At 45.2% G+C, this 17,220-nt stretch overlaps 1 protein-coding gene across 1 annotated transcript in view; it reads right to left on the bottom strand.

Moving 5' to 3' along the window:
* LAMA3 (laminin subunit alpha 3) overlaps window positions 1–6,857 on the bottom strand; it is a 244,360-nt gene extending 237,503 nt beyond the window's left edge. The window contains exon 1 of the mRNA XM_082258666.1: window positions 6,457–6,857. Coding sequence (XP_082114792.1) covers window positions 6,457–6,750 — 294 coding nt within the window. The 5' untranslated portion in view covers window positions 6,751–6,857. The remainder of the gene's footprint in view (window positions 1–6,456) is intronic.
* Window positions 6,858–17,220: the final 10,363 nt, after the last annotated feature.

Here is a 17,220-nt window from a genome sequence, read left to right as displayed (position 1 = left end):
TGTCTTTGTACTCCTCACCTGGTTGCCACCACACACGTTTGACACCATCTGAACCAAATAAGTTTATCTTGGTCTCATCACACCACAGAACATGGTTTCAGTAATCCATGTCCTTAGTCTGCTTGTCTTCAGCAAACTGTTTGCCGGTCTTCTTGTGCATCATCTTTAGAAGAGGCTTCCTTCTGGGACGACAGCCATGCAGACCAATTTGATGCAGTGTGCGGCGTATGGTCTGAGCACTGACAGGCTGACCCCCCACACCTTCAACCTCTGCAGCAATGCTGGCAGCACTCTATTTCCTAAAGACAACCTCTGGATATGACACTTAGCACATGCATTTAACTTCTTTAGTCGACCATAGCGAGGCCTGTTCCGAGTGGAACCTGTCCTGTTAAACCGCTGTATGGTCTTGGCCACTGTGCTCAGTTTCAGGGTCTTGGCAATCTTCTTATAGGAAATCTTTATGTAGAGAAACAATTCTTTTCACATCCTCAGAGAGTTCTTTGCCATGAGGTGCCATGTTGAACTTCCAGTGACCAGTATGAGAGAGTGAAAGCGATAACACCAAATTTAACACACCTGCTCCCCATTCACACCTGAGACCTTGTAACACTAATGAGTCACATGACACCAGGGAGGGAAAATGGCTAATTTGGCCCAATTTGGACATTTTCACTTAGGGGTGCCGGTGTACTCACTTTTGTTGCCAGCGATTTAGACATTAATGGCTGTGTGTTGAGATATTTTGAGGGGACATCAAATTTACGCTGTTATACAAGCTGTACACTCACTACTTTACATTGTAGCAAAGTATAGTTTCTTCAGTGTTGTCACATGAAAAGATATTATAAAATATTTACAAAAATGTGAGAGGGGTGTACTCACTTTTGTTAGATACTGTACATTTTTTTGGATTTTTTTTTTTTTTGGACCAAAGACATGTAGACATGTTGGCCTAAATTTATGAAGAAATTTGATTTTTTTTTGGATATGTTTTATAATAGAAAGTAGAAAATATTGGGGGGTTTTTTTTTCAAAATTTTCTGTCTTTTTCCATTTATATTATAAAAAAAATAAAAAAAACTCAGTGGTGATAAAATACCACCAAAATAAAGCTCTATTTGTTTGAAAAGAAAAATATTTAAGTTTAATTTTGGGTACTGTCGCATGACCACACAATTACCAGTTAAAGTAGCACAGTGCTGAACAGCAAAAAATGGTCTGGTAGTGAAGGGGTAAACCCTTCCGCAGGTCAAGTGGTTGAAGTCAGTTTACATTCACCTGCCCACAGACCTGCCTGGAGCTTCTGATCAGGTCCACCTGAAAAACCAACAGGCAGACCTGATTGGAAAGTCTGTGTGAAAGGGATTTATGTCATAAATTTCTAAAGATGTTATGATAGCCTGTTCTCAGGGGCAACTGTGTGTGGTGTGATGTGATGGTCAGCCACAATGGATATTAAATGATTTCTTGTGCCTCTGGATCCTTGGGGTGACTGTAAACATTACAATATAATATTCCACCAATATTCTGGTGCTAAAGAAAAGGTACTCTTAATGGTGTCCAAACATAATGCTACATACGGTGCAGCCCTCCTCACTTAGAAAATCTTCAAGTAACTGCAAAAACACACACAGGAGGGTGCAAACGCCTAGTGCATTACCATCCACTTTATTAAATACCAAAAGACAATTGCATACTCACAAATAAAAATAATAACAGACGTATCACATGTATACTCCAGCCAGCCAAGTGATGTCATCTATGTAGCGCATAGTTGGAAGGCTGACATGTTTCAGGGGACATGCTCCCTTCCTCAGAGTTAAAAAAAAAAACTAAGATATTATTGGACAATTCTTTACAGAATTGGACAATATGATTGAATCTTTGAGTTATTAAAAGATTTGCAGGACAAAACAATCAATTTCATAGAAATTTGGTCTGGCAATGTTATTGAAGGAATGTAGATAGATTAAATTGATCTTTCAAGTAGAACTGAAAGTTGAAAAAAAGTTTCAAGCAGGCAGCTTTTTATTGCAGAACAGATATACTATGTCTCTTCTGCAAGAAACATACCTGCCTGTTCACAATCTTCTATTGAATATACACGGAGCTGCACATGGACTCTGCACTATCAGTAGTCTCTAGGTCACAGGAGTACAATAGTAAAAGATATTGCCCATACTAGTACCATTAATTAATAACCAGCATGGATTGATGAAAGATTGTTTATGAAAGATTGTTCTTGCCTATATAAACCTATGAACATTCCAGAAAGGTTCATTGCCATTGACAACACTGTATGTACCTGGATAAAAAACTGGTTACTGGGGCATATCCAGAGGGTGGTGATAAATATCGTATCTTCTGAATGATCTAGAGCAGTGGTCTCCAAACTATGGCCCAGGGACCGAATGTCACCCTTTGCTTGCCTTTATCTGGCCTTTGAGGCATTATTCCTGCCACTGACACCAACAATGGGGCATTATTCCATCCACTGATACCAACAATGGGGCACAATTACATCCACTGATACCAACAATGGGGCTCTATTCCACTGACACCAGCAATGGGGCACTATTCCATCCACTGATACCAACAATGGGGCACAATTACATCCACTGATACCAACAATGGGGCACTATTCCACTGACACCAGCAATGGGGCACTATTCCATCCATTAATACCAACAATGTAGCACAATTACATCCACTGATACCAACAATGGGGCACTATTCCACTGATACCAACAATGGGGCTCTATTCCACTGACACCAGCAATGGGGCACTATTCCATCCACTGATACCAACAATGGGGCACAATTACATCCACTGATACCAACAATGGGGCACTATTCCACTGACACCAGCAATGGGGCACTATTCCATCCATTAATACCAACAATGGGGCACAATTACATCCACTGATACCAACAATGGGGCACTATTCCACTGATACCAACAATGGGGCTCTATTCCACTGACACCAGCAATGGGGAACTATTCCATCAACTGATACCAACAATGGGGCACAATTACATCCACTGATACCAACAATGGGGCACTATTCCACTGACACCAGCAATGGGGCACTATTCCATCCACTGATACCAACAATGGGGCACAATTACATCCACTGATACCAACAATGGGGCTCTATTCCACTGACACCAACAACAGGGCACTATTCCTTCCACTGACACCAACAATGGGGCACTATTCCATCCACTGATACCAACAATGGAGCACAGTTACATCCACTGATACCACCAATGGGGCACTATTCCACTGACACCAGCAATGAGGCACTATTCCATCCATTAATACCAACAATGGGGCACAATTACATCCACTGATACCAACAATGGGGCACTATTCCACTGATACCAACAATGGGGCTCTATTCCACTGACACCAGCAATAGGGCACTATTCCATCAACTGATACCAACAATGGGGCACAATTACATCCACTGATACCAACAATGGGGCACTATTCCACTGACACCAGCAATGGGGCACTATTCCATCCACTGATACCAACAATGGGGCACAATTACATCCACTGATACCAACAATGGGGCTCTATTCCACTGACACCAACAACAGGGCACTATTCCATCCACTGATACCAACAATGGGGCACAATTACATCCACTGATACCAACAATGGGGCTCTATTCCACTGACACCAACAACAGGGCACTATTCCTTCCACTGACACCAACAATGGGGCACTATTCCATCCACTAATACCAACAATGGGGCACAATTGCATCCACTGATAACAACAATGGAGCACTATTCCACTGACACCAACAACAGGGCACTATTCCTTCCACTGACACCAACAATGGGGCACTATTCCATCCACTGATACCAACAATGGAGCACAGTTACATCCACTGATACCACCAATGGGGCACTATTCCACTGACACCAGCAATGAGGCACTATTCCATCCATTAATACCAACAATGGGGAAAATTACATCCACTGATACCAACAATGGAGCACAATTACATCCACTAATACCAACAATGGGGCACAATTACATCCACTGATAACAACAATGGAGCACTATTCCACTGACACCAACAACAGGGCACTATTCCTTCCACTGACACCAACAATGGGGCACTATTCCATCCACTAATACCAACAATGGGGCACAATTACATCCACTGATAACAACAATGGAGCACTATTCCACTGACACCAACAACAGGGCACTATTCCTTCCACTGACACCAACAATGGGGCACAATTACATCCACTGACTCCAACAATGGGGCACAATTGCATCCACTGATACCAACAACGGGGCACTATTCCACTGACACCAACAATGAGACACTATTCCTCCCACTGACACCAACAATGAGGCACTATTCCTCCCACTGACACCAACAATGGAACACTAGTCCTCTCACTGACACCAACAATGGGGCACTATTCCTCCCACTGACACCAACAATGGAACACTATTCCTCTCACTGACATCAACAATGGAACACTATTCCTCCCACTGACACCAACAATGGAACACTATTCCTTCCCCTGACACCAACAATGGAACACTATTCCTCTCACTGACACCAACAATGGGGCATAATTCCTGCCATTGACACCAACAATGGGGCACTTTTCCTTCCACTGACATCAAAAATAAAAATAAATAATATATAGGTTGGAATAAATTGTTTAATATCAGTGTTTGCTGATGATACAAAGCTAAGAAGGGATAAAACTTCAAGTTTTACATGAAGACCTCAATGAAATAGAGGGGTGTGCAAACACATGGCAAATGAGGTTTAATGTAAGGAAATGTAAACGAATTCCCTTTGGTGGCTAAAAATATGAATGCAAGTTACACGCTAGGGGGAGAACCTTGGAGGGAATCGGAGAAGGAAAAAGATCTAGGAGTCCTGGTTGATGACGGACTTAGTAATAGCATGCAATGCCAAGCTGCATCAAGCAAAGCCAACAGAATAATAACATGCATTAAAAAGGGAATTTACTCTAGAGATAAAACTATAATTCTACCACTGGATTGGCCACTCCTTAAGTATGCCATCCAGTTCTGGTCACCATTCCTTACGAAGGATGGGCCGAGGAGGGGCGAAAAAACTAATAAGGGGACTGGCGGACCTCAGTTTTGAGTAACGATTACAGACAATAAAGTGGTTGTAACCCAAAAAAAAGAAAAAATGCCCCTGTCCCTTTAGGGCATAATATATAGAGCAGAGTTTTTATAGTGTCATCTGTCCCTTTCTATGTTGTACAACACCTAGTTGATCCTGCCTGTTCCAGTTTCCCCCTGTTTAAACTGACCACGTTTATCATGGCTGCTGATCCATAATACTGTGGTCAGTTTACGTGCCTCCGTCATCTTGCTCTCTCCTCAGCACATCTCCATCTCCCTCCTCCTCCTCCCTCTCTATCTGTCAGTTTCGTAGTCTGTGTATGAGCCGATCTCCTCCCTGCCCCTCTCCTCTCCTCCCATGCCTGTGTAAATCTATTCCCTGCAGCTGCTCCAATGCTTGTAAAATAAAGAAACATATATTAATTACTTTGATCCGCTCTCTTTTAGGTCCGGGTTCAGTACAGTGTGTGTGTTTTCCTAAAATAATATAATGATAAATACTGTCTTTGCACCTCCCTCTGCCAGCTTGTATTCATCAGCGTGGAATCTCAGCCCCTCTCACTGTACCCACTTACATTGGGAAAGCAGAGGGAGGTTGCATGTTCTCTGCAAAAAAAGTTATTAAGTATTAGGGGGGCTGCTGCACACAGAAGGATTTTCTAGCCTAATGCAAAGAATGCATTAAAGAGGAGCTCCAGCCACCTATAAAAAAAATAAAAAATAACAGTTAGCAGGTACAAAAAGTGTAGCTGCTGACTTTTAAAAAACAGCCAACTCACCTGGCTGTCTTCATCCTCTATCATCCCTCCACAGTGCTGGCATTTTCGCTATGGGCACCCGGCTGTGACAGCTTGGGGCTTCACAGCCGGGTGCCCACTGCGCATGCCCGCAGCACATCCTGGATTGGTGGATGCAGTCTTCTTCTCCTGTCAGTGTCCCAATAGACTGCAGGGAGGAGGAAAGAGAGAACAAAAGTGGAAGCAAGTACCTTGTCAAAATCGTATACCTGCCCCCCCCCCCCCCCCATGCTCCTCAAAAGTGCCAATTGTGCAAGAGGAGCGGGGACGAGTCCTTCAAGCGGAACTTCCCCTTCTTACCCTTTACAATCCCTTTCACAGTAAGCCACATAAAACTCTTTTTTTCGATCTTTCTCCAGACGGTAAATCGATCAACAATACGATCTTATATAAAATGGTTCTGTGTATGCCAGTCACTATTTGGCTGGAAGACACAATGGGCAAGGCAGACTAGACAGTTGTGGCCAGGCAGGTAGAGTAATAGTAATAGTAGTAGTAGTAATAGTGTAGTACCTGGATAGTATGTGATGACAGCACTGGTCCTCCCACCAGCTTACAGTACAGATCCATCCTAGGCTGGGGCTCCTCTCCTTCTCTCACGGAGCTCCTCTCCTCCCCACAGGTAGCACTTGCCCTGATCCTGGCCCCTTCTGCCAGGTTGAAGTATGGAGGGTGAAGGCTGAATCCACCTGCAGACTTCTGGCTGCCTCCAATGTGAAGCATGGACAAGCAAACCACAAATACCAGCAGATCTCCTCTCCCCAGGATGCCCCATGGGCACAGGGAGACCCCGGTCCTTAGCACCATGTTCAGGGACAGATTGTCCTCCTAGATCCCAGCAGATTCCCTCCAGATAGTGCGATCCATCCACACCGCCTCCTCCTGGATCCAGCGCTGCTGCTGTCAGAGGCGGAAAACAAAGCAGAGCGGAGTGTGGCCGCCCGCCCGCCTGTGTGAGTGACTACACATGACACACCCCCCATCACAGAGCTGACCCGGTCACCCTCTCCGGGGAGGATCCACCCCCTATCACAGAGCTGACCCGGTCACCCTCTCCGGGGAGGATCCACCCCCCATCACAGAGCTGACCCGGTCACCCTCTATGGGGAGGATCCACCCCCCATCACAGAGCTGACCCGGTCACCCTCTATGGGGAGGATCCACCCCCCATCACAGAGCTGACCCGGTCACCCTCTATGGGGAGGATCCACCGAGCGATCACAGTCCTTCTATGGGGACATCGGCTGCGATCATAGTACAGAACGTACAGGCTGATCCTGATCTGATCGTACGATTCCATCAAATCTCATCATACTGATCGCACACCTTTATTCTTGCTACCGACGTGACCGAGAGAAATCCACAAAACAGATGTATGGAAAAGCACGCTACAAAATCTCAGACTGCGATCTTTGTTTCATTCATGCTGATAACTACAAAGTCCACTGACAGCTGTCATCCCAGACTGGAGACATTGTAGCACAGACAGGCATGTTGTGTACACTGATTGGGGGGTTACATTGTCTCTGATTGTTTCCAGGAATCTTAAAGGGAACCTGTCACTACTGTGTACTGATGGGCACTAATAGGCGCTGATGAGCACTGATAGGTGGCACCGATTGGCAGATGAGGCAGCAGTGGTGGGCACTGACAAGGAGGCACTGATGAGGCTGCACTGATAGGTGACACTAATGGGCACTGATATGTGGTACCAATGGGCTCTGATAGGTGGCACTGAAGGCCACTAAGAGGTGGCACTGATAGGTGGCACTGATGGACACTAATAGGCGGCAATGGTAGGCAGCACTGATAGGTGACACTGATGATGAGGCACTGATGGGAACTAATTGGCAGAACTGCTGGGCACTGATAGGTGGCACTGATGGGCACTAATAGGCGGCACTGGTAGGCAGCACTGATAGGTGACACTGATAGGAGGCACTGATGGGAACTAATTGGCAGCACTGATAGGTGGCACTGGTGGGCACTGATTTGCCAGGCTTGATCAGATTAGTTCACCACCTAAAGGGGTTTAATTTTGCTGAAGTCTACTTCCGCCCCTTTCTCAACTTCAGTGTTAAAGGGACATTCCCCAGGTTCTCACCATCAGGCCAAGGGGAACTTTTCTTGTGGTACCATCCTCAGGAAAACTTGCTTCTACATAAAAGGACCTCATCCCTGATGTGCACCAACTAGGACCCCTAACTAGTGCGCAGAAGACTTTGTTCCTACATTGTGAAGTGATATCAAGGGGGACATTATTATTTGCAATTCTGTTCAATCCTGTTTCCAGCCATTGAGAAAACGTTTTTTAGCCAAATTTCTTGATAGCCTATTTAAGTTCACTTTGGGAAAAAATATCTCATTACTGGAAATAACTTTTAAAACTCTGGTCCTGCAGGACACTTGGGTTTGTGATACTGTGCATGATCGTTTGGATAAGCCTTCGGTGTGTTTAACTTTTGTGAATGCCTACTGTTACTTCTTTTGTGCTTGCACTACTTATACCCTGACCTAAATACAATAATGGCACTTATTACTCCACTGCAAGTACCGGCTCGGCTCCACTCGGCACTGCTTGGCCCTGCTCGGCTCAGTTTGCTTTTCCACTGCGTGGTACGAGTCGGCACCTATCGGCACTGTATAGGCTCTACTCGGCTCGGTTTGCTTTTCCACTAAAGTAGTAAGTGGGTGGGATTACAACGATCCTCTGACCAATCAGTGGCTAGTAGTGACAGATAATCAAGGCTGCATGCAAAGGATTGTGGGATATGGTATAGGTACTGAACGCTTGGAACCACAACCGAGGTGGTACTGTTTAAGCGAGCTGTACCAAGGCATACCATGTAGTGGAAAAGTGCCGCTGTACCAAACCGTACCGAACCGTTCTAACACGTAACATGCAGTACCATGCAATGGAAAAGCGCCAAAACGATTTGTTTCATGCAGTGGAAAAGTGCTTTTAGAGTATTTGTGCACCTTAAACTGCATGATTATTTTATTTTGTGTTTCACAACCAGGGAGTTCTCCGGGTCAAGGTTTTAGGGTGGTGTCCGCAGGGGCTGTCCTCCCAGATCAGGCTCCGAACAGACAGGGAACCCAAAATACTCAGCAGCTCCTAAGGGGGTGGCACTACATAAGGATTGGTAGTATACAAAATATTTCATTTTTTTTACTGGTTTCAATACCCCTTTAAGGCCCTCAGAGGTTAATAAAGTTCATTCCTAGGGGGGAAAAGTCTGTATTGTTAAAAGATTGGACTGTCTGCTGGATTTTATGACATACTTTCCTAAATCCTACACATTCTCTATGTAGAGAGGGACACTTCCTCTTTCCTTCTGCATTGTGGGCTATGTGCTGTCCGGTGCAATGTTACCCTCCCCCGCCTTGCCTTCATCTCCCCCTGCAGAATATGTACTCCTATGTACACTAGTCTTTCCATTTACTAAGGTTCTATCTCTGCTGGGCTATGGGCTGTGTGCTCTCCTACACTGTTCCTCTCTTCCTCTCTGGCTCCATCTTCCCTGCTCTGTATTAGGGCTTAGTGCTCTAATGTACACTATTAAGCCAGCCATACATGCAGGGCCGCTGATAGGGGGGGGGGGGGGGGCACCAGTCCTGAAGGGTCCATGGCACACAGGGGGGCCCCAACAGATAGGGAATCTGTGCAGTCGGGAGGCGGGGCAATTACAGAAGGAAGCCCTGTTTGGCTTTCTGCAGCAGCGGAAAGCCAGCTTCTCCACCTCCTACCAGCTTTCACCTGCTGCAGGGAGAGACACGGGGCATCATTCCTGTAATTGCTTCTCTGACACCGATCCCTCTCCCTGTTCTGCCTGCTTCTGACCCCCTCCTTCCCATGTGCCCCCCTTCACTGTGCCGTCCCCTGTCCTGTAAAAGTTTTAAAAAATTGTAAAATAAAATAAATGTAACAATTTTCAACATTTTTAAAAAAAGTTATACATTTAAAAATTAAAAATAAAAAAAAAAATCATTAAAAAAGGGCAAATTTACATAGTTTCTATGTTATGTTGTGTCTGCTGATAATGATTTTAGTGTATTTTTTGTGAAGATATTGTCTTGATAAATTCGGGGGGGAGGGGGCTGCCCAGGGCCGGTGCTACTTGTAAGGCGACCTAGGTAGCCGCCTAGGGCGCAGCTTAGCAAGGGGCACCCCGGCGCCAGCATCCTGTACCCAGGATCAGTAATGGACCAGCCGCCGGCCGGTGCGACACACACTCCTTATGCTGTGCCGCCTGAGCGCTATAGCAAGCCATGCTATGTGAGGACCTCCAGCGTCGCCAAAATCCCCATAGGAAAGCATTGAACAATGCTTTCCTATGGGGAGGTCTAATGGGCATGCACGGCCATTCCCACGCATGGGCATTAGGTCTTCCCCGCCAGCTGATGTCAGGGGGAGGAGAGTAGGCCGAGCCTGACCCAGAGCTGAAGTAAGTCACTGAAGGGGTTTTAACCCCTTCAGCAACTTGGGATGGGGAGTGGAAGAGCATATGGGGGTGGCAATTTTTATTTTGCCTAGGGCGTTAAATATCCTTGCACCGGCCCTGGGGCTGCCAGGTAGGCTGTATGGGGCCCCGTGATTTCTATTAGCAGCCCTGCATACATGGATTGAAATGTGGCCAGTTCAGCATTGCAGATGTTGTTAGCCATCTCTCCTTTACACTGAAGCCAGCCACTTGGGCAATCTGGCAGGGAAGGGGTTAAGATCAGGGGCAATCAAATGGTTAAATGTGTTCCTTGGGAGTGCTTTTTTACTGTGTGGGGCATCAGGGGAGAGTGATGTAGTGTAGGTAACAAATAGCAGGTCGTTATCCTTATTATCCCCATAGAAAAGAGGGTAATGATGTCCAATAGGATTGGGGATGCCACTCAGTGATCTTCTTGCTGCATGTATGCGCTCCTTGATGAACCAATCGAGGGTGAATACTTCTGCGCAAGATGTGAGCGAATTGGAACTGTTAGCACATGAGGAGGACATAGACCTAACCGAAACTTGGTTCAACCCCTCACACGACTGGCTGGCCAATATTCAAGGGTTTTCTGTGAATCGGAAGTACAGGGTAGGAAAAAGAGGTGGAGGGGTTTGTCTCTATGTCAAAAATAACGTAAGGGTGGTAGAAAAAAGTGACATTATGGAAGGAACGAGTGCGGAGGTGGAATCTGTGTGGGTAGAACTCCATAGGGAAGAAGTAAAGGGGAAAGTAATAGTGGTGGTAGCCTATATGCTATAGGCCGCCCATCCAAAGGGAGGAGGTAGAGCTGGAATTTCTATCACAGTTGGGTAACGCGGCAAAGCTGGGGCAAGTCATTGTATTGGGGACTTCAAATATACTGACATTGACTGGGAAGAGGGGAACTGCACACTCACTAAAGCCCCGTCATTTAATGAATGTCTTACAGGACAACTACATGTCTCAGTTGGTGGATTCTCATACTAGAAAGAATGCATTGCTAGATCTATTAATTACGAATAACCCAGATCTAATCACAGATGTAGGAGTCTGGGACAACTTGGGTTCTAGCGATCACAGGATGATCACATTTAGCGTAAATCACAAGATAGCAAGGCAAGAGGGGAACATAGGAACCCTAAACCTCAAAAGGGCAAACTTTCCTCAACTGTGCTCAATAATAGAAAAAATAAACTGGGTCCAAACCCTAGGAACACTGACCACAGAGGAAAAATGGGAATGTTTTATGAACATATTAAATAAAAGTATCTCACAGTGTATTCCTACGGGAAATAAATTTAGGAGAGCCAAGGTCAAACCACGGTGGCTAAACCGTAATGTAAAAAAGCTTATTAGAGAAAAAAAAAATGGCCTTTAAGAAATTTAAATCGGAGGGGACATTACCGGCTTTCCACCAATACAAGGAATCGAATAAGAAATGTAAAACGAAATCAAGAAGGCTAAAATTGATTTCAAGAGACAAATAGCAGAGGAAAGTAAAAAGAACCCTAAGAAATTCTTTAAATATATCGATAGCAAAAAAACGAGGTCAGCGCACGTTACATACATAATTAACGTTGATGGGAGGATGGTTACAGAGGACACAGAGAAGGCAACTGTGCTAAATGCTTTCTTCTCCTCAGTCTATACACAGGAAAATGAGGGGTATACCGACCATGACTGTATGGTTAGCAGCACATCACAGGACTTGCTGCTATGGCTAACAGAGGGTGAAATCATAGAAAGGCTTGATAACATTAACACAAATAAATCACTAGGACCGGATGGCGTGCATCCGAGAGTACTCGAAGAACTCAGTAAGGTAATATCTAGACCACTGTTCCTGATCTTTGCAGATAGTATTTTGACAGGAACTGTACCAGGTGACCAGAGGAAAGCCAACGTGATACCAATATTCGAAAAAGGGCAGAGGCATATCCTGGGAAATTATAGGCCAGTCAGCCTGACGTCAATAGTATGTAAATTACTGGAAGGGATGATAAGGGACTATATTCAAGAATTTGCTAAAGTCAACGGTATCATCAGCAGTAATCAGCACAGGTTCACAAAAGGACTTTCTTGTCAAACCAATCTGTTAACATTCTACGAGGAGGTGAGCTGTGAGCTAGATAGGGGGAGACCTGTGGATGTGTTGTATTTGAATTTTGTTAAGGCATTCGATACAGTTCCCCACAACTGCTTAATCTACAAACTAAAGTCTGCAGGCATCGACCACAAGGTTTGTTCTTGGATAGAAAACTAGTTAAAGGAGCGTGTCCAAACGGTGGTAATAAATAACGCGTACTCAGACTGGTCTGGAGTGGTAAGTGGGGTCCCCGAAGACTCAGTCCTGGGACCAATTTTGTTCAATGTATTTATAAATAGAATCAAGGACGGGATCATTAGCTCGATATCAGTTTTTGCAGATGACACAAAAATAAGCAGGGCAATAACTTCTCATCAAGATATAGAAATCTTACAGAATGACCTGAACAAAATAACAGAGTGGGCAACTACTTGGCAAATGAGGTTTAATGTGGAGAAGTCAAGTGTAAGGTACCGCACTTGGGGACTAAAAACATAAACGCAAAATACGCTTTAGAGGGGGAACCCCCGGGGGAATCAAGAATGGAGAAAGATCTGGGAGTCTTAGCAGAAGATAGACTAAGCAATAGCCTGCAATGTCAAGCTGCAGCTGCCAAAGCCGGCAGAATATTAGCATGCATAAGGAAGGGGATTTATTCCAGAGATAAAACTATAATCATACCACTTTATAAAACCATGGTCCGGCCACATCTGGAGTACTCTCTCCAGTTCTGGTCGCCAATCCTCAGAAAAGATGTGTTGGAACTGGAGAGAGTCCAGAGAAGGGCAAATAAACTAATTAGGGGATTGGAGGGCCCTAATTATGAGGAATGTTTACAAGCGCTTGGTTTATTCTCCCTGGAGAAGAGACGCCTGAGAGCGGACATGATAGCGATCTACAGCGATAGCGATCAATGTTGACCTCAGCTTAGAAAAAAACGATTCAGTCACAAGGAATGTAAGAGGACACGTGGCCACACAATGCTATTAGAGGAGAAGCGATTTAACCTCAGGCTAAGTAAGGGTTTTTTTACAGTAAGGGCAATAAGATTGTGGAACTCTCTTCCACAAATGGTGGTAACTGTGGGGAGTATGGCTACTTTTAAAAGACTCTTGGACGTACATCTCAAAGGTCACAACATTCAGGGGTATGGGAAATGAATACGTCCACAGACATCTACACAGGTTGAACTGGATGGACTATTGTCTTTATTCAACCTCAACTACTATGTAACTATGTAACTATGGATGGTTGCACTGTAGGAAGACAAAGATCCGTGTTCCTGCTTAGCAGACACACAAGATCTCTGTCCTCCTTACTAGCAGAATGGCGATCTGCCTTGTCTACATAGGCAGACCGCGGTTCTGCCTCTCTCCGAATGATCAATGGGTTCCCAGGAGACATTGGGACTGCTAGACCCGTTGATTGGCATCCGCTGTGTCCAATCACAGGGGGAGCGGGTTTATGGTGGCGTGTGTGCGCCCCAGACCAGGAAAAAGAGATCACATACAGGTACGTGATTTTTCCCTTAAGGAGTACCCTGCCACAGTATATGTACATGGGGCATTCCTTAAGTGGTTAATCTTCTTTCTCTATCTCAAAGGTGAAGCATCAGGGGTCTGTTTAGACCCCTGATATTTCACCAAAGCCCCCCAATGGGGCTCCTGAAAAATTGTAAAAAAAGAATTAAAAATAAAATATGTAAAATAAATAAATAAAATAAAATGGTCAAAAAAAAATCATTAGAAAAAAAGAAAATAATAAAAATAAAAAGCTATTGACACCAGTGGCTAAACCTTCAAAGCAGGGCCGTGCAGAGACCTTTGGAGGGGCAGATACTCAAAGTATATAAGGGGCACATGGAACAGGGCTTTAACCATTTCTGGACTGGGCCTTTCTCTGACACTTGTTGTTTACAAGTTAAAATCAGTTTTTTTGCTAGAACCACCAAACATTATATTTTTTTTAGCAGAGACCCTAGAGAATAAAATGGAGATCGTTGCAATATTGTTACTAACTACGGGAAAGATTTATATCATTTTTATTGTTTTTTTTATTTTACTAGTAATGGCGGCGATCTGCGATTTTTTGCGGGACAGAGACATTGGGGCGGACAGATCGGACCCCTGACTGACATTTTTGACACTTTTGGGGGGGACCAGTGACATTACTACAGTAATCAGTGCTAAAAATTTGCACTGTTACTGTAATAATGACACTGGCAGGGAAGGGGTTAACTGTATTGGAGAGGGAGGGGTTAAGTGTGTCCTAGGGGCGTGTATCTAAGGCTGGCCATACATGTTCCAATTTTCTTACAATTTTCTGTCCAATTTTCTTGAAATTTACCTTCAAGTATGTAGTACAAAGGCCTGCCTAATTAGATACAAGTGAATGTGTTTTTTAGCTTTGACCTCACATTATGTGGTTTGTGGTAGATCTACCAGAAAATTGTACAACAAAAGTTGAACATGTATGGCCAGCTTAACTGTGATGGGACATAGCTACTAGTGTAAAAACAGAGATCAACGGTCCTACATAGTAGAACCTTCTGATCTCCATTTTTACACAGGGGATAATGACAGGCGGCTTGTTTACCTTTACCTGCCGGCCTTTCTCCCTTCCCGGCGAACGATCGCGAGTGACCGGCGGACATTGGGTCCGCCAGTCACACGCACTGACTTGTTAGGGAACAAGCAAGGGCGGGCGCGCGCCTCAGCGGGCGCGCGCTCGCCCGCTATCGGTTTAACAAGCCAGTGACAGGCTAGTGACATACCGGGTACGTCACTTTGCCTGGCCGGGGCTGGCCGCCGCAGTATATGTACTTGCGGCAGTCGGCAAGTGGTTAAGGCCCTCAGAGGTTAATAAAGTTCAGTCCTAGGGGCGAAAAGTCCGTATTGTTAAAAGACCAGACTCTGTCTTCTGGATTTTATGACATACTTTCCTAAATCCTACACATTCTCTATGTAGAGAGGGACATTTCCTTTTTCCTTCTGCATTGTGGGCTATGTGCTGTCAGGTGCAATGTTTCCCTCCCCCACCTTGCCTTCATCTCCCCCTGGCTCCCCCTGCAGAATATGTGCTCCTATGTACACTAGTCTTTCCATTTACTAAGGTTCTATCTCTGCTGGGCTATGGGCTGTGTGCTCTCCTACACTGTTCCTCTCTTCCACTCTGGCTCCATCTTCCCTGCTCTGTATTAGGGCTTAGTGCTCTAATGTACACTATTAAAATCAGTTTTTTTGCTAGAACCCCCAAACATTATATTTTTTTTAGCAGAGACCCTAGAGAATAAAATGGAGATCGTTGCAATATTGTTACTAACTACGGGAAAGATTTATGTAATTTTTATTGTTTTTTTTATTTTACTAGTAATGGCGGCGATCTGCGATTTTTTGCCGGACAGAGACATTGGGGCGGACAGATCGGACCCCTGACTGACATTTTTGACACTTTTGGGGGGGACCAGTGACATTACTACAGTAATCAGTGCTAAAAATATGCACTGTTACTGTAATAATGACACTGGCAGGGAAGGGGTTAATACTATGGGTGATCAAGGGGTTAAATGTAAGCCTGAGGGAGTGATTCTAACTGTGGGGGGGTTGGGCTTGTGAGATCATCACAGAGACATGAGATCCTATATAGCAGGATCCAGGGCCGGTACAAGGGGTGGGCGGAATGGTCGGGTGCCCTGGGCGGTACCATTTGCTAGAGGAGGGGGGGCGCAGGTGAAGTGCCCGCAGAATACACTGTTTGTGTATGACTGTACACTACATCATCTGCTACATAGCTGCAATGATGTGCCGAGTGCGCCCCTGCACTCGGCACAAGCCTAGAACAGCAGAGCCAGAGTCCTTTCCTTCTCTGTCAGAAGAGACACTCCCCCTGACACAGGCGCCGGCTTGGCGTGACGTCACTGAGATGCCGGCGCCGGCGGGATGGGAGAGGACTCAGAGGAGCAGAGTGTGCTACCCAGGGCTGCCGGAGGAGCGCGAAGAGGAACCGAGTTCGTATGGCATAAGTAAGCAATACCTCTTTGGATTGGATGGGGAGGAGGAGAGAGGCTGAGGCTGTGGGGAGGTTAATTGCCAATGATATTTATAATATGCAGCATGAGGGGGTAATGTATTTCCACTGGTCATTGACGCATTAGTGACCGACCAATGGCTGTTAATTAACCCCTATTTGCTGCATTAGTGGAACCAGTGTTAGTGTTAACACTGACACTGGTGCCACTAATGCAGCACCTAGGGGTTAACTAACAGCCATTGGTCGGTCACTAATGCGTCAGTGACCAGTGGAAATACATTACCCCCTCATGCTGCATATTATAAATATCATTGGCAATTAACCACTTGCTGACCCGTCGAGGTATATGTACTGTGATGGGGCGTACGTCCCTTCCTATTTCAGGGTTTCTGGCGCATGCTCCCACCCACCTACTCCCCTGTGATTTGACACAGAAAGAGACTGTCAGCAGATGTCAGCCAATGATTCATGGCTGAGACCTGCTGATCGGCTGTGTCAAATCACAGCCCAGAGCTCTGTGTTGACAATACAGGGCTCTTTACAGAGGGAATGATCGCTTTTTTTTTTATTTTCCCTGCAAAGCAGAGAAAATAAAGAAATCGATCTGTAGTAAAAAGCAGCACACATTACACATAGTTAGGCACACAATTAACCCCTTGATTGCCCCTAGATGTTAACCCCTTCTTAGCCGGT

The sequence above is a fragment of the Pelophylax lessonae genome (genome assembly GCF_965119305.1).
Source record: "Pelophylax lessonae genome assembly, chromosome: 5".
Taxonomy (NCBI): domain Eukaryota; kingdom Metazoa; phylum Chordata; class Amphibia; order Anura; family Ranidae; genus Pelophylax; species Pelophylax lessonae.
Note: the sequence above shows the minus strand (reverse complement) of the source record. Positions and strands in the feature narration are given on the sequence as shown.